At 39.0% G+C, this 18,979-nt stretch overlaps 1 protein-coding gene across 1 annotated transcript in view; it reads right to left on the reverse strand.

The window, feature by feature from the left end:
- The window catches only part of ITFG1 (integrin alpha FG-GAP repeat containing 1), a 71,998-nt gene that overhangs the window by 15,930 nt on the left and 37,089 nt on the right, over positions 1 to 18,979 (reverse strand). Inside the window, exons 10-13 of the mRNA XM_041400628.1 lie at positions 11,567 to 11,739; positions 4,837 to 4,987; positions 4,478 to 4,586; positions 1,819 to 1,862 (exon numbers count right to left, since the gene is read on the reverse strand). Of these exons, the coding sequence (XP_041256562.1) occupies positions 1,819 to 1,862; positions 4,478 to 4,586; positions 4,837 to 4,987; positions 11,567 to 11,739 (477 nt within the window). The remainder of the gene's footprint in view (positions 1 to 1,818; positions 1,863 to 4,477; positions 4,587 to 4,836; positions 4,988 to 11,566; positions 11,740 to 18,979) is intronic.

Raw genomic sequence — 18,979 nt, forward strand, 5'->3', positions numbered from 1 at the left:
AAAGCTATAGTAATTAAACAGTAAACTGAAGAAAAATGTTTTTACATTAAGAATTTATATTTTTTGTATTAAGAATTTATTTTTTACATTTTAACTTCAAAATCTTGCAACTGTTTTGTTCATAGCATTATGTGGAAATCAATTTTCAAAATCACAGTAATCAGTTGGCTAAGTAATGCTTAGTTTCTCATGAAGAAAGCAATACTATTCAGTCCTCTGGCAAAAGGTTTAAAGTTTCCTTGGAAGCTATAAGTAAAGTAAAACCCCCTAAAAATTCAAAGAAATAACTGCATGTTCTGAAAAAGCAGAACATTTGATACCAAGAGAATGCACTATCTTGATGGTATTTCTGAATTGAAAAATACTACACAAATTCCATCTTTTTATCATTATTTAGCAGTGTTTCATTTAATGAAACATTAATGAAAGTGATTGAACAGTGACTTGGCAAGTATTGGTATCTATTTTAAGCAAATTTTCTTGAGGAAGAAAATGTACTTAAAGATCAAAGTACAGTCATGAGAAAGAACAAACATCCAAGGAAGTTGTGCTTTACTGAGTGATGAACCATAAGAAATGCACCTAAATAAGAAAGGGTGGGAAGGGAGAGGATGAGAGACAACTACAGGAACAGATTTTAAAGGAATTTTTCTTTTTTTTTTTTTTCCTAGTGCTGAATTCAAGCTGATATTAGGACATCAAATCCAATAGAGAGTTTTCAAGTGAGTTACAGAAGGAACACTAAAAGAGATGATGACCATCATCACACCATGCCTCAAGAAGTAGTAAGTTTAAACCACAAGAGTAAGTGATAATGATGACAGATGAGATCAAAGCCTGAAAATAACTGATTAGAATGAAAACTAAGGAGACCACAAAGGTGATGCTAATGCAGATCTAAGAAAGATGTGTGAATAAGGTGAAATTTAAATTTTTTTTTGGTGCCACATAGCTGTACTTTGGCAAAATGTACCTTATGTTACTTTCTGTCAGAGAACTCCTATTACAATGGGAGCAATAGTGTTTCAGTGATCTCGATAATGAAATTTCCACCAACATCTGCTGTGAAGATTTGCTTTTTAAACCCTCCATTTTTGTAATTAAGTTAATGATACTATCAAACCTCATTATTTTATAACAGAAATTAAACCCCATGTCTCAAATAGGCTTGAAGCAAAGGTTAGCCCTATTTGAAGCAGTTTTTCTAATTTGAAGTCAAAATTAAATGTGAAAACTTTTGTAGAGCTAAAGTGCTACTGCTACCCCTGATTACTCTAAGCTCCTCTTTCGGGCCAGCTTTCACTGTGAACACTGCTAAACAATTTGCTAATTGGCAGTTTGGTGGGTGAGTTGCAGATCTCTGGAGACAAATAAAATAATCTAAACAGAAAACACCACATGTGTATGGCTGCCTGCAGAATCATCAGAGCCCAGTGCACTTCCTTCCTTGGCTGTGCCCACTGCTGGAGTTGGGCCCAGAAGTGGCTGAATCTACCCCCCAGTCAGTTTTGCCTGGACTTACTCAGTGCCCACCTAGACTTGGCAGAATTCACAGTTTGGGCACCCAAATTCCTCTTGTCTCTGGTTACCCCCAGTGCAGGGTAACAAAGCTCCTGCACAACAACAATCAATTGATTCCAGCTCTGAGCAGCAGCTGCCAGGAGTTATGGGTCTCACAGAAGCAGAAGGTGGCCAGTCACGATTTGGATTATACATTATTCCAGTCAACAGCTCTTTCAATATGTTGAGAGTTTTTGGTAGAGTTAGACTTCAGCATATTTGAGGCTAAATACTAAACAAGGCCATAGTTACACTTACTGTTATTTTCCGAGGACAGTCATTAGAACAGAGGCCGCTGAGAACTGCAAGAACAAAAAGTGAGCATGTTGTGTTTATCAGCATGTTGTGTTTATGTGCACAAACCATCTTAGAAGCACCACCTTTGCAATCTGATAAAGTCTAGTGATAGTGTCAGGTAGCCATCAAAACACAAAGAAAATAAATATCTTCTTTGTGATTTATGGTAATGCATAACATTTCCTTATGTTGAAAGCATACTTGGCAGAAATTCACGACTGTTTTACCCCATCTCACTGGTTAACCAACTTCAAAAGGACAGATTTCCCAGCCAGAAAAATTACAAATTAAAATATTTTTAAAACAGTGAACTATACATTGTATTAATTATTCTTCATTTCCAACCATTTAAAATACTGGCAGAGATTCAGCTTTATTGTTTTAACTCATAAAAAGATAAAGGCTTTTCCTTCTATATAAGACATCATTTTGGAACGTGGTTTAAAGCAATTCATGAAAGCTGTAACAAGCAAAAATCCCATTACCAATTTAGTCTATTAATTCAAAAGTACTATAAGCAGGTGTATATAATGCTAATTAATATCTAAAGCCTGTGACACTTGTTCCAATTAATTGTTTAAAACTTACTAGTTTGAAAAACCAGTTACATTCAGAAATCTCTGTTAAAAACCTAAATGAGGGACAGTGAAAGCCATCTGTTCTGTAAGCAGTGGACATCCTGTCACACTGAGTAGGAGAAGAAAGCAACAAACCCACACACATACAATAATCTAAGGTCCATTCTGATGCAAAATTTGGACTTCTAATGGCAACAGTTCGGTTGAGCAGCAGGCCAGTAATGGCTATGGGCAGGGAGGAGGATGCACACCAGGTACTGAAGCCAGAGAAAAACATTACTTCTCCATCAATTATGGTATCACAAAGCAAGCATGGCAGACAGAAAATGAAGATTTGGACCAGATTTGAGGGCAGGTTGTCCTAACTATCAGGAGTTTCTTAAAGCATTTTCTGTCTTCTTTAAGGGTCCATTGAGTTAAGGCTAAAAAATGTTTATGGAAATACTGAAAGGTGCATTTAAGATGTTCACAATCTGATTATAAATCACTCCCTATGTGAGTCAGAAATGGCACTACTCTATTCAACGAAGTTTTCTAATAATTTGTGTGTGAATATTAATAATTGTCCAGACACCTAAATTACCATTCTTTGCTTGTGATTTCAAAATGTTGAAATTTTTATATATAGCAAGATGTAATATTTTATACAGTCCAAACCCTCCCAATATCTGGACAGTTAAGACAAATGTGTGTGTAGCAAAACAGAATTTGAAGACTATATGCACTTACAGATAAGACTTTTAACACTACAGCTTTAATTTTATCTGTTAAACATAGGTGAGTATGCAAGTGGATCCAACTCTTCCCATTTTGATGCAAAAGGGCACACTGAAATTTGCTGTTCAGTTTCAGCCCTGGAACAAATTACCTGGCCAAGTATATTTGACATCAGTTATAATGAGCAAAGCTGTTCTCATTGTCCATATGCCAAATAAGTGAACACAATGCATTTACTGATACACTAAATCACACAAAGCACATTTTGTTAGAAATACTTTCCCCTGTATCACAGTAAAAATATTTTTAGACCTTCATTAATTCCCATTTCCTGGGGTTTCTACGCAAAAATACTCATACCCTAAAAGGGTGCTAAAAAAAGGCTTGCCCCAGTTTTTAAGATAGATTTACACAGAGTGAATCAAAAAAGCATGTTGCAAACTACTCCCTTCCCCATTAAAATATCACACAATTAGAGTTCTGGTATGGCTTTGTGAAGTGTAAGATTCTCCCAGAGGATTTTCTGCATGCTTTTGTGAATTACACTACAGATAGATGGTATTATTTGAAAGAAGGCTTCCACCAACATGATAAATGATTAAACACTATCACGATGAGAACAGAGCTCAGGCTGTGGACAAAGTAATAATAGCATCAGCCCCCAGCAGTAGCTGCAGTTCTGTTCTCTTATGGTGTGCAGAATGTATGGCTTAGAGGACTGGATGCATTTAGGTAACATGAAGGCAAATACAATTTTTGAAGGTGAACCTCTGGTTGTTGCTAGTGAGCTTTGTCTTTATAGGCTCCCATACAGCCTCATTTTTCACTCATTCTCAAAAAATCATGCAAGACAGACAAGAAATGAGCTCAAAGCTCAACGCCTTTGCAGCTGAAGAACACAGAAGGGCAAGCAGTTTAAAAACCTAATTATGAACATTGTAATTTAACTCAAGCCTTTTAAACCAGCTCTCATTAATTCACACACCCTGGCCACTCTGTGCTCTCAGGGTAAGGTGTGGTTTGTGCCACATGGATTTGGGCTGGAAACACAGAATTGACTCCCACAGGGATACAAAGTGACCCTCAGAACAGATCATGCAGTGCAAGCAAAACACACCATGCCAGGAGCCCCTGAAATGAAACCAGCCCCTTTGGAAGGCATTTCTGCATCATTCCCACCTGACACACACACCTGAACTCCAGCAAAGCAGGCTTGCTATGGCACAGGTACAGAACATTACCACAATGTTCCCATATGCAAAGGTTCAAATATTCACATCCTTCTCAATATTCCATTTTGACTTTATTATGCACTGGTAACTTACCAATAACTTTAACAAAATAGGCATCTGCTTCAAAGTTATTTTTCAATGTATGAATAGCAAAGTCCTTGTTGGAGTAGCCTTTGCTTAGCACAATGATATCCAAGATTCCCTAGAGGAAAAAAAATCCCAAGTTTACATTAGAATGCTTATTTGCTCTTGAGAAAAAATGCTGTACAGCAAAGTTTACATCTTTGCTATTTATTTTAATATCTTTCAAACATTATGAATATAATGCCAATCAATTTGGGACGGAGAGGGCCATCCACAGCTCAGCAGGACAATGCAAGGTCTGTGCATGGCCCAGGGATGGGCACAGCCACAGCCAGAGCCTGTTTGCTGGGCTGAGGAGCTGCACTTACATCCTCATAGATGTCAAAGAAGGTGGCTACCACGGCATCCTTGATCTGATTGAGGTCTGAGAGCTCCCAGAACACCCGGAACATGCGCCGCACGCTCTTGCAGCTCACGTTGTTGCATGGGACATTTTCTAGTAAAAATGCTTGTTGATTGCTGTAAAACATACATACATAATACATAATACATAAACTTGAGATAAGTCTAAATTATAGGATTTAAAAAATATTGTAATTAAATAGTTTAAGTGCCCTGGAGTTAAATGTAGTAAAAGCTCAGCTAGCAGCAACTGGGTACTCGAAAAATCCGTAAGTACTTATGTGAACTTTACAGACAGAACTACAATCATTGTCATGCCTGACTTACAACAATGAAAACATAAAATAAATGGATCCAAACCAACATGAGTAACTTAACCATTCAGTCAAAGGACTGAACATATCCTTACTTTATTCTGAAAAAACTACAAATGAACTTATCTGCCATTTTCCTTAATCCCTTCCACAGTGTGTCCTCTTAAACACTATTTAAAACATGTCCATGCTTTTTCATTATTGCATGACAGCTTCCTCTCATCCCAGCTCCATTAACACTTTTTCTTACACAGTGCATGTTTCAAGCAAATTTGAGATTAAACCAAACCTCTATTTGTATGTTTTCCACTGTTTCAAGCAAAATATAAACCACAAAACCCAGCCTGCTAAAGTGCAGTAAAAATAGGGCAAGACAAACCAAGTTAGGCACTTGCTGACATGTAACACCTTTAAAGGCAGGTGCAAAACTAAACAAGTAAACGTAGAAACCAAGCAGAGTGCCAGGGCTAGTGTAGAAAAATCTCCCCTCTAAGGAGTATCCAATAGGTGCCTGTAGGTCAGTGGGAGACACAAGGTTCCCACTCTCCCTGGTAGTGTATCAGTGCTTCTGGAACTGGGAAAACCTCACACTTCACCAACCCCAGTCCAACTCTTCAGGCAGGTTTGTATCCTGGGAGCCTGCTAGAATCCTTCATTGCCTCAGCAATGGAAACAGATGAAGTTTCCTCCTCTCCTTCTGGGGGCAGAGCCGGGAGCCAGAGCAGTGTTCTGTAAAGGCAGCTCAGCTGTCAGAGCCCAGGGCAGCAGCCAGAACCACGTCCTCAGTGTGACCCTGAACACGCTGCTGGCTCTGTGGGGACAGCCAGGTGGCTTCTGTGTCTCAGCAGCAGCCAGGATGCACAGGCACTTCTCCTTAGGCAAATCACTGAATTAACTATGGCCAAAAGGAAATGAGGTCATCTGCAATATTTAAGGTGCTGCATTATCTGTATCCGAGAACTCATAATCACAACTTGAAATTCTTAAGTGCTCACGTTCATTTCATGTATTACCTAAGTACCATTTCAGAATAGCCAACTCCAAGGTAAGGTGACAAGCTGAGCTAAGCAGTTTGTTTCACTTTCTCTTTTTCATCATCTCAACATAGCTTTTGAAAATCTGGACAACCTTTTACAAAGACTATTTCAGTTCAGATTTTTTTAAATTGTCAGAACTTACTTAGATGATAATTAAAATATAAAAGACTCACGTTTGCATTATACTCTGCACACTACTCAAGTCTAAGCTAGAAGCCTTGTGAATGGATAGACACAAGTAGTTTATTTACTACGGGAAACTTTTTTATTTTCTTTCCTTATAACTGAGAAGAAAGGAAAACATTAATCAAAGTGGCACTGAGTATGGAAATGCCACTTTCCTTCACCCTTCTGTACCTACAAGAGAAACAGAAGACAAACAACAGGAAGAAAAAAGCAATCTCAAACCCTAAACAGATGCTGAAGACCCATGAAATGCGCTGTGGGAGAGCTCTCTTGTAGAGGAAAGGAATTAATTCATACACAGCATCCCCTGCCCCGTGTGCTGCATCTCAGCTGAGAGGACGAAATGTTGCTGTGCAGGCCATGCTGCAGCAACAGGGAGTTGCAGGCCCTGATTTTCTGCAGGGGGGAGAGAACCTGCTGTTCTCTGCCTCCTCAGCTGCTCAGGTTGTTCCTGGGAAACATCTGCATTTGGCCTGTGAGCTGCCAGTTGAATTCTTCTATGATTCAGGCCTGTGATACACAAGGAGCCCTAGAATCAAAGTATCTACTGCCATGTTTCCTTTCTGATACATACTATAATAAATAAGTGCAAGCTTATGACCTTCCTATTATTTTGAACAAAATTCTGAAGAGCTCCCATCAGAAAGAATCTCCCTGTAACAAGATAATCATCTGCATCCTTAAAATGACAAAGCAATGTCCTTGAAAGCCTATAAAGACAGACACTCCTGTAATGGTAAAACCTAAAAAAAAAAATCAATGCTGAAGTGCTCTACAAATGTGTAACAGTCAATACCAAACAACTCAGCTTCAATGCTACAAGAGAGAGCACAAGAACTCTGAACTAAGACCAGCCTATTGCCCTTAACATGCCATTTGCAGCACTTCAGATACTGAGCTATACCCACCAATACACAGCTGCAGACAAATTGTGTACTACCTGCAGCTTTATTCCAAAGTACATTATATCCCAATTTGGTACCTTCTGACCAAAGTCATCTATGCAGGAAAGGGAGATTTAATAAGGCTTAACACCAAAGAAAGACTAGAGACTTATCTTAGTTTTATTTTAACATATTCCTTTGCAATTAGAATTAAATATTTACTGCTAATTCCATACATCTCTCATGCTGTCAGTTTTAGGGTAGTTCATTTAAAGTAATATCAGGGACATCTAAATCACCACTATCTTACTCCAGACGTTCAGAATAATTGAATTTGCCTCTGGTTTTTTAGATTTGCTCAATTACAAGGTGCTCATCAATCCTTCATTTAAAAGAAGTCCTCTATCCAACCTTCCTTCTGACAAGTGACAACTAATAATGATTTAGGAAGAGATAATTTGGTCGAATAAGAGTCCTTCCATATAAAGGATTAACAGATATACATTAATTTAAAACTGAGCATGAACACCTAGAAAACTTTCTAGAAGTCTATCACACTTAGAAGTTTTTTATTCAACTCTCCATATCCAGCTGTTTTTTGTCTCCAAGTTTCAGCCTTTACTGTTATCAACTGTATCAGAGATAAAGTATTGTCAACTTGACCAGTGAAAACCATTCCCTTTGAATAAAAACGGATTTGAAAGACTTAGATTACATATTTGCAATGCCAGATGCCAATTACTAGCGTCTAATTGGAAACAATTGTTAAACAAAATTCCTTTCATTTAATTAGATGGGAGATAGATGCTTATAAACTCACATGCAGTACTTACAATTCCAATGTTACCAGAGTCAATTTAAAATCAGCATGCGAAAAAATGAATTCATTTAGGTAAGACCAATTACTAACTACTGATAAAATCCTTTCACCTATTATTATTCTATATACACACACAATTTCTAATACAGAATTCATGTATATATCTAGCCTGAAGAAAAGCCTGTGGACTTCAATTCTAATGTACAGGTTCTGACTCAAGTCAGAAGTTACAAGAATTCAGACTGAACAGATAAATATGTAAGGATCTACAGTGCATTTAGCACCTTCACCTGTTGGAATTTATTGAGTACCTGATGCAATTTATTGAGTCTTAATAAAGGCTCAAAAGGTTCAACCCCCCACAATACCACAACCACAAGTGAGACTCCTTTTTGCTGTTTCTGGTAAGGAATGTCTCTACACTGTCAGAATATTACACAGTGTAATTCCAAATCAAAGGATTATGGCAGGAGATGAAACAGCAGAGCTGTGGCAATACTTGGAACTATTGATCATTTTCCTGACATGGCCACTGGGCAGGACACTAAACCAACATTATGTCCAACTGTGGTATCTTTTTTTCAGTCTTTTGTAGGGATTTGTAAGGATTTGATCTGAAAGTACTTTCCTGAATTGTGATGGAGGCATATAATTGATTTTAATCCTTTTCTTCCATTATCATGTGTTGGTATACCTTCAGATGAACAAAATTGTTTCTGCCTGCTTTAATTTCTTTACATTACAGACAGCAAATAGAAACCAGGCTTCCTAAACGATAGCACAGATTGAGGTCAAGAGTTTACAAAAATGCTTTTATCATTTAATCACAGTAATCAATCACTGAAATTAGATCTGTAGATGTAGCATGAAAAGCTTCAGAGAAAGAAATAAACAGCTTGATCCAGAAGTGTTTAAAATCGATTAAATAAGGTTTTCATTTTAATTTGCTCTAATTTAAGAACAGCTTTTAATTTAATTCCCACACTGTTTTAATGCTCTCCAATCAGTGACCCAGTTATACATTTCAAAAGGAAGTATTTGCTTAAGTCTCCCAGAACCAATGAATTATTATTGAATGTGACATTTCATAGCAAGAGTAAAAAAAAGTGACTTTTGCTCCCATCCTGAACTATAAAGCATGCTTCCACTACTTCTCTACAAATTCTGGCTAGACACAATGCTAACATGCAATGTATTTCTTGATTTTTAGGTTGCTTTACTCTGTTTTTTGCCAGGATTCCTCAGTTTTCTGAATCTCCTTTTTAATAGCTTGTCACATCATCTGCCAGTACTTTCAGTCCTTATGCCTTATTGTGTCACTCAACTTTGATGTCAAGTTTAAAAATAATTTTGAATGCACTCAATAAGCAAACAAATTCAGAAGCAAGGAGAATAAAAGTGCATCACAGTAGTTCATTGCAACAACACATAGGCGACTTCTGGGCTTCTACAGGAGTAACTACTTACAAACTGTTTAATGATTTTACACGACATTACATTGCTGTAATTATACTCCAGCCAGAGGACAGAGCCTCCTAAGACTTAAAAGAGCTTCAAGTACATTTTTGAACTCCATGCATCTTCATGCAGCCCTTCTGAAGAGCACCGGCTATCAGGATGCACATGACAGTACAGCTCAAAACACAAGAGTTCTGAGGCTTAGGCAAAAGCAAAGACAGCAACTTTACAGTCCCCACGTCACTGTGTTACTTTGGCAAAGAGAAGGCTGCTTCTAGCTTGCTCTCTAGACTATCTGCAGTCTCTGTTCAATGACTGCTGAGTAGAAGATGCAAAGTCCCAGCTGAGGAAAGTCTGGAGTGAAACACCTGACATTCAGGACCTGAGTGCTTTAACTTTGCCTGGCAAGTTCTGGGCCATACCAGCATCACCTCCTTCTTGTCTGCCGTGTCTGAATAGAAACAGCTGCTCTGCTGTTATTTTAAGGCTCAGAGGTACAGACAGAGCTCAGCTGCTCACAGCCTTGTCATGAATCATATCATGTAGGCTGAACACAGGCACGCTACTCTTCAAACTGGGTCATTTTTAGGTGTGTCACTATCTGAAGAATTCTAACACAAAAATGTCAGTGGGTGACTCATGTTCAGGCAACCACTAGAAGACCTGAATTGACTTCTTGGACTTCAGCACCAAATTGTCTTACTATCAGAAGCATCAAAGTGAGGTCCTTACTTGTTTTCCATATACATGCAAACTATGAACCTGAACCCAAGATCATTCAAAATAGCACATAGGGGAAGATAACAAATACACCTGTATGAGAGACTTATTCTGCTTTGTAATGCATTAGTGCAAGCATTTGTCAAGTACAGACATTAAGACTCCACAAAGCATGGGTTAAAATACCTTTTGCAAGTGATGACGTGAAGCAAAAGGGAATAGCAGAGATAATGTTCCATGTCTGCAGATGCAGCACAGACTGCACTCACGTGCACACATCCTGGCTCTGCTGAGCTTCACTGGCATCGTGGTCTCTGGGGCTCTCAGCTTTTCTCCCAAGTAAACAAGTCTATTCATCATCCCTACTGTCAAGCAAAAGCATGTTCACACGCAAACATGCTGCTGCACTTCAAGGTAAAGCTAAGGACACGCCAGCAGCAGCATCCCCAGGTGCCAGGTGAGAGCTGCCCAGGGGCTGCTCCGTTCCCATCAGCCGCCTGCGTTTATCCAGCGGCACGTGCTCAACAGCTCGGGAATGCACCCACTCAGGTCAGCTCTTACACGGATCGCTGACTCCTCTGTGTACAACAGGCTCCCTGAGAGCATCCCCACATGCCCTCTCCCACCTAGCACCAGATGGTAGCAGTAGAAAGTATTGGGAAAGCAAGCAATGAAGAAAAAAATAAAGAAAAAAAGAAGATGAGAAGATTACACTGAAAAATTTAATAGGAAGAGTTAGAAGTTTCTTTTTTGAGGGGCTTGGGTGTGTGTGTTATCTGTTTTCAGCTCTCTTGGACAATGTAAAAATCACTGCTAAATTCCTGGTTCTCAAAATGGGTAAACCTATACTGACTGCATTTTTCAGCAGTTACCAGTCAGTGCTCACTCCGTAAGACAGCAGGGAACAGGTTCCCCAACTCTCAGCAGCCTGGTGTTACTAGTCAGCACTGACAGCTGAAGTCAGGAATTTAGAGAAGATGGTGTGGGGAAAGGAAAGGGAGAGAATCAGCCCCTGAGCCCTGGGAGGAATGCCTAAAGTGCTGCCTCATACTCCAGTCCCTGATGGAGTTCCCCACCCAGAGTCCCAGTTTGAGCCTATACAAGTATGCATTCTGAATGTAGCATGTAAATGCACACATGGGTTCAAAAGAAAACACTTAGCAGGGATCAAAAGTCTTGTTCACTTGATAAAATGATTGAGATGCACTAAAGTCAGTAATTTGTATGAATGATGACTGAGCATGAATCTGCTAGCTTTATTTCTAGGTTTGCATTACCTTCCAGAAGTGTTCTTCAATATAGCAAGTGCATCAGGGTAGCCATCCATATTGTAATCTCCAATGTGAAGTGTAATTGGAAATGAAATTTCTGCTGAAGATTTGTCATTTTGATATGGTACAAAGCCCCAGACTGTGTCTTTATTTCTGAAGTCTTGCAAAACTGGAATCCACTGTAAAATAAAACAAACAAAAAAAGAATGACTAGAAAAAGAAATTAATTTTATTTATTTAAACAAAGTAGTTCTATTGAAAACAGGTAACACCACTTCATCAGGATTCTTAACCATTTACAAGTCAGGATTACTTCTGAATTCTGTCAGCAAAATAAAAAAATAATTTGAAGTATTTTTTATGCACACAGTTATTCCAGAACAGGAAAATATAGTTAACGTTATAATATAGAATACAGAAACATTCAGGAACACCTTAACTGAAATTCAGGCTTTCCTGGAATTTCTACTAATCTTTAAATGTAGGTAAGACCAAACCATCAGGGCCATGAGATCTTGAGTCTCTTTTTTTTTCCTCTGGAATTGCAAGACAATGCAACAGACATCAGCAAAGCTGGAGGATGGATGCAGCCTCTTTAGGCCAACACCAAACTGCTGGATACTACCATATGCTGCAGGACAGGATGGCCTAGAAAGGCAAGAATGGGCAAGCAGACTCAGCTACAGACACCCTGCACTGGGGAGTAAAGCCCTGCACTGGCAGTGCCCAGCTGGGTACCAGCTCTCCTGAGGGAGGGGATGGTCCTGGTGAGCAGGAAGGTAAAGCTGGGCGCAGCAGCTCGGGCAGCAAACCAGCTCTGCACTGGAGCTGCTGCCTGTGCTCCTGCTCAGGATGACCCAGGACCTCTTTTGATACAGCACTTGCTCATCTGCATCTGGATTTTGTGCCCAGTTTTGTGTCCCACAGTTCACAAAGGATTTGAGAATACTGACTGTATTCAGAGAAGGGTCAACAAGATGGTCAGGCACTGAGTGTTTCCTCAGAAGACAGGCTGAGGCCATGGGGATTGTTTGGAGAAGAGAAGATTTAGGCAATCTTGCAATGCCTGCAAGGAGCCAACTGAAGAGATGGAGCCAGGCTCTCTGCTGTGATACATGGCAGAAGAGCAAGAGAAAATGGTCAGACTGACACGAGGGAGGTTCTGACTAGAGACAAACAACCTAATTAAACAGCAAACGAGGCCCTGAGAAGTTGCAGGATCTTTGTCCTTGGGGGTTTTCAAAGTGTGACTGGACAAAGCTCTAAACAACATGGTCTGAATTCAGTTTGCTCCCGCTTAAAGCAGGACGCTGGATCTCCTAAGGTTCATTTCAGCTTGAACAATTTTATTATTCATGGATATTTAGAAGTTCAAGAGCTTCAATTCCTCTCCTATATCCCCAGAAGCATCAGATACTGAACTACTTGATAAGAAATTAAGATTAAAGTATCAAACTGAAACTACAAAAGAAATGCAAAGTTTAATTTCTCCAGGACAGGAAATAGAATGCATCTACACTTACTTTCCAAAGTACTGCCGGGGTGCTAAATAAAAATTTATCTAAATTAAAATCAAGGTAATTTTGCAAGTTGAAGTGCCAGGGTTAACATGTTCAATGCTACAGAAAAAAATATCAGTGTCATTTTAAAAGTCAGAAGTAATTTTATATGTCAACTAACTGACAAAGCCTTCAAAAGGACAGAGGGTTGCGATCTTGAAGGATCGCTATCACCAAATCAAAAGCTCTTAACAGATCTTACATGTCTCTCACCCAAGCCTCAATTTAGCTGTTTCAGGAGCCAGAATGAGATCATGACAGTATTCATACCCTGCCAGGGAAAGACCCTCTTGCTGCACAGTCCAGTGGTGAACAACATTTCTGCCACATGGTAATCATGTGTGACACTTGACTGCTCCCTTGGGATTACAAACTACCACAGGCAGATGAGAGAAGCCCCCAAAATGCCTGCAGAAGTGCACTGAGGTGGGTGCTGTGTGCAGCCCAGAGATGGCTGAGAAGCCTGGGGCAGTCCTTCTGTCAGTGCACACACCCAGCGTGTGCCGTGGCTCTGAACTGAATCCTGACCTGCAACACCTGCTCAAACTCAAACCTGACATCAAACACACCTGGGCCTCACACCCCACAACATGCACATGTCTAATTAGTTACTTGTAGTTGCTGAAGGTTTGCAAAAATCTAAGAAACAGAAAATAAGGACAACACTCTTACCCTGAGGGAAATTTTTCTGAGGGTTGTATTTCTTAGCACTTACTTGTCACGCCGAAGACAGATGAAACAATATTATTGCAAAATTGTCTAATTTTGAAAAACAGTGATTGAAATCACAACCATGAAATATAATACAGCTTTTACTTCACATGGTATCATTCACACAGTCATTGCAGTAAAATCCAATTATATCCATCATATACTTTCTAAATGTTCCCAGGTATGGTAATACTATCTTAAAGAGACAAAATTTAAAATGAATTTTTAGGCATATATACAAATTTGTTTTTATTTTTATTCTATTCAGAGTGATTAATAGAATGCAATTTCACATTGCTAAGTTCTACAACGAGATACAAAACAACAGGTGAGCACAACACCACCTATTGCTACCAAGCATCAGCACCACTGACAGCACGGAGCAAAGCCATCCATGCCACTGCAGCAGCCATGGGGCTTTTCCCAAAAGCAGCTGTGTAACACTGTGTAACACCAGCCTTGTTTGAGGCATAACCAGATCACATCCCAGCACCAGCTGTGACTTACTGACAGTTTAAATTCAGAGTAATCCAGGCTTTTGGTGGAACTCCTTCTGTAGATTTCTACTACAAACTCCACTATTGTGTAATGTAATGCAAAATTAATTGTTCCTGTGCCTCGGGACAGACAGTTCAGTACAAAAGGCAGAAAAATGAAAATGTGTTTGTCAACAATATAAATATTCTGTTTATTTTGTATTTGATAATCCAGACAATTACTTTAATCTTCATATTTGCTGTTACTATGTTACTAGGAAAAGACTAAAACTAATATTTTAATTTCTAAGATAGAAATAGGAGGGTATAATGAGGACACATGAAGCTATTTTTTTTCAGTGTTCTGATCATATGATTTCTCCTCCACAGCTCAGATGAGAAAGACAAAAAAGTTGAGTAAGTGTATTTTTAAAAGAAATTTTAAATGAACACATAAAATTCAGTCAGAGAAATCAGATTCACTTCTTCCTTTTTTGTTAAATTATTCTGCATAGCATCACTGCTAACATCACTTAAATCACTTTGATTTATATCAAAATAATGATCTGTAGGCTAATACAGGAAAAATATTTAAGTGTCTGAAAATTTTAAACTCTTCAAACATTTGTTTTCCAAGAAATAGAAAGGAGAATGCTTTCCTGCTCTGTGAAAACAGCATAATTTTGATTTTGAAAAAGATGTGGGGATTTGAGAAAAACGTAAAGCTCCTTGCAGTCACTGTCAAGGGCTCATTTCTTACAAGTCCACACTCTTCCATACATTAGGGAAGGCATCACTCTTGCTGGAAAGCCTGTGAGCAAGTCTTTGAGCCCAACCTGTGGGATTAACATGTCTCCATTTTTAAATTATGGCCAGAAACCCAGGAAGCACAAAACCTACCCCCAGCCAGCTGCTGCTTCCAGGCCACAGAACACAGGCAGGGCAGGGAGCCAGCTGTGAGTCACAAAGGTGGGAAATTAGTAGCCCTTTCCTGGCCAATATATTTTCTGGGAATGCCAAAGATGAGCATCAGCAGAGGCCTAAAGAGCTGCCCCAGCACCAGAAGTACCACAGGTGCTTTCCCTGGGGCTCCCTCTCTCAGTGCACTGCAGTTCAGCTGCACACAACAAATAACTCAGGATTTCAGCATGCATTAGGCTTTCAGTGCTTGCGAGGGTCACCTGAATCCCTTAACAGCTGAGGAAATTACTGTGCTTTACACCATTAACTTATGGTGTTCAAAGCCCAGAAGGTGACAATCCACAGCACTGCTTTAGAATCACAGAAAAAAGGAACCAAAGCAGTAAAAGTCATGTTTTCAATGCTTACAGCCCCCAGCTGCTTTCAGAAAGAGAAGCAACTTAGAAGTGATGAGAGGATCTTGCAGAATATGACATTTATAAAAACTACAGCAGCTGAATCCATTTCCCCCTTTAAACTGTTACACAGGAATGAGGAAAAACTTCTGACATTGACTGACTGCAGCTGATAATCAATGCTGTCACTTCCCTCTCTAGCCTGGAGAATGACACCATGAAGACCTGGGGTTTGCTGCAGGATGCACTGCTGTGTTCTACTTCAGACCTACTCCATTTCCAAGAGGAATAAAGCTATAACCTTTCTATTGTACAGAAGAAGGTTATAAGAATCATCAAGCCCACAAAGAAACTCGCAGATGAAGGGACTGAAATAATAGTGTTTGCCTCAGGAAACAAATGAAAAATCATACTGAATACTTGGCAAAATTAAAGAAGAATTAGTCATCTCTAAGAATATCACAGTATCTAGAGTTCCTACATTAAACAGTACCAAGGACATCAAAACATTTCCCAGATTAGACTGTAACCATTGCAGGTGAATTTAAAGAAGTCTGAGGTGTCCTAACACCTGCCACAATCTGAAACAGCATATAGGATTCCACTTGGATCTGACAGCAACTCTGCTGTTGCTATGGAAACATTCATATTCCTTTAAAAACCTTAGGAGGTCTGTATCTCCTTAAGCCACTCTTGTGTATTTTGCTGGCCTTTACTTCTGCTCCACCATCTGAAAGAAAAAAAAATCTGAGATATTCCTACCACTTAACCCCCTCAACCAGCATCACATAAATTAAAACCTATGATGAAGGGTTATCCTTGAAATAATTCTCCTAGCTTGGCCTGGCTTTCCAGTAGCCATCCAGTTGGGCCAAAGACACGAGAAATATCCTGACAGACAGGATCTTACTGGAACAACCCCAAAGCCTGCCTCTCCTCAGTGTAAGTTTTAGAGCCACTAATTGTACAGGTGTGTATTTCTGACTTTTATGCATTTCATCCCAAGCATCACACACTATCATGGAATGCAGTAACTGTTTCTCATTTGGTTTTATCAAATGCTACAGCAAACAAGCAGGAAAACCAGGCCCAGTAGGCCAAGTATTTTTTAAATAAGATTGTAGTCTCATTTGATGTCTTTCAGATTTGAGATCAGTTTCTTATTAAAAAAAAAAAAAAAAAAGAGAAATTCTGAAAACAAGAATTTGTTACTACACCTTTAACTGAAAAAGTAAGCCACAAAACCCAACAAAAAGACAATGGAGATACAGAGTCTTCTATTTTTTCAATAATAGTCTTGCAATTTCTCAGTTTCCCAGAGATTCCCTACTAGTTCCACAAGGGATACCATCCCCTTGTTGAAACACATTCTGCCCACTTCAAGGGCTCCTGATTATTTCCCTCAACCTGTAAAGTGATTGCTAACCAGAATCTATTCCAGTCTGTTTCCACAAAGTTTATGTTTATCATTTCTCATGAAGAGTAACTGATTTAGTCAAATCTTATCCTCTGACCTCACAGTGACAAAATTCAGTGATATGAAACATTTTACTTCCAAATAAGTATAAGAACTGGCATATTTGAATAGATTTCTACCTGAAGGAAGCATGCAACACATGGGAAAAGGTGCAGAATGAAGACATGATACTTTTCACTGTTTCAGAACAGAAAAGAGAAAAAGTTCCAAAAGGAAAAAGCTGCATCACCTCCAGATGAGTTCAAGAAAAGAATATTCCAGATAGAAATCTTTAAAAGGTTAGACCAGAGTAAGTCATTATTTCATGCCAGTTGATACTGTCATTTTTAATTAAAGTCATTCTAAAAATAGGCAGGGAAAATTGCTTTAACGTTTCTAGGTAAATCCAAATACTTCTTAATACTTTTTTTCTAGCAGGGTGAGAATCTTTTGGATTCTTTGCTGTTTAAAATAAAGGGGCAATATTTAACTGCTAATTTTTATCTCAAAAGTCATTATCACTTGGAATTTTTTTCAAATTGAAACTACAAATGAAATTGCTAAATTGAGTAAACAAATTAAATATAGGTTAAACAACTGATGTATTTGTAACTAAGTAGTTTACTCCTGTCAAAAAAATGAACTTATGAAGCACGATAAAAACTGGCTGCATGCAATGTTAGATCAGAGCAGGTCACTGTCACAGACTCTATCTTGAAACATTCTCATGTTATGCAAACTGCCCCACACCTTCCTCTGCCACTACTGCACCACTTCCTTTTGGGAACATATCCTGACCAACAGGATCCTCAGACCCCACTACTCTCAGTGGTTCCAGCTGTTTCTGTGGGGCTCACTTTCTACAGTGAAATTACTTTAATTTAGAATGTTTGTCTCAAATTTACTTGAGGAGCAAAACTCAAATTCCTTTTAATTCTTACATTATCCAGACAAGGAAGCAAACTGAGGGCTCAAGTGCAGCTGTCCTTTGGCAAGGAGCAGCCCGGCCACTCCCCTGCTCCAGCCCGTGGCCACAGCCTGGTTCTCCCAGAGCAGAAGCAACGCGAGGATCACAAACTGAGCATCCACCTGCTTTGTGCAAAGGCTCTGACCCTTAACTCAAACTCTGCTGTACCCCAGCATCCAGCAATGCTCCAATCCATTGGCCGTGTTCTGTGTGTAGAGGGCACGAATGAATGTAAAAAAAATAAATCCAAAACAAGAAACCAACAACCCACAACCAACCAAACAGCAGGCACAGCACAACAAGACTTCTGAGAACAGAGCTGCCAGGCTCAGAAGGTTAAAAGATACAAATTACCAAAATTAGAGTTATTCTTTCATACTCTGATGTCATGTTCCATCCCAGTCATCCCCCCTGCACTGACTGGGAGCTATGTGCTTTCCTTTCCTACACAGAGTGATTTTCCTCACTAGTAGGCTACAGCCTGTGTTCTATAAATTTTGATTCTTTAAATGAGAAAATCTACACTCTAAACTTGGGCTACAGACTGTAACAAGTTCAGCTATAAATTCTGAATTTTAGATCAGAGAGGGTACTACTTCTAGCACAAAATTCAACTGAAAATTTTTCAGTGAGGGAATAATCAGTAATTCATAACATTGTTAGCAACATGTATGGCACACATTGTAATTCTCTCTGAGTACCCTACAGTGGATTTTGCTGTCAGCTACAAGCACTTTATATGTCACCTTGGCCTTTAGGTTCACATTGCAAAATATGAACTTAGTAAAATATTTATTAAGCCATCCAACAAACATCTAGTTAATTTAGTGTATGCTGCAACTTTATTATAAATCAGGGCACTGTAAATACTTAAACCAGATGATCACATACTTAAATAAATGAACATTTAATAATCTATTCCATGAAATATAAC

The sequence above is a fragment of the Onychostruthus taczanowskii genome, unplaced genomic scaffold (genome assembly GCF_017590055.1).
Source record: "Onychostruthus taczanowskii isolate IOZ18803 unplaced genomic scaffold, ASM1759005v1 scaffold18, whole genome shotgun sequence".
Lineage (NCBI taxonomy): Eukaryota > Metazoa > Chordata > Aves > Passeriformes > Passeridae > Onychostruthus > Onychostruthus taczanowskii.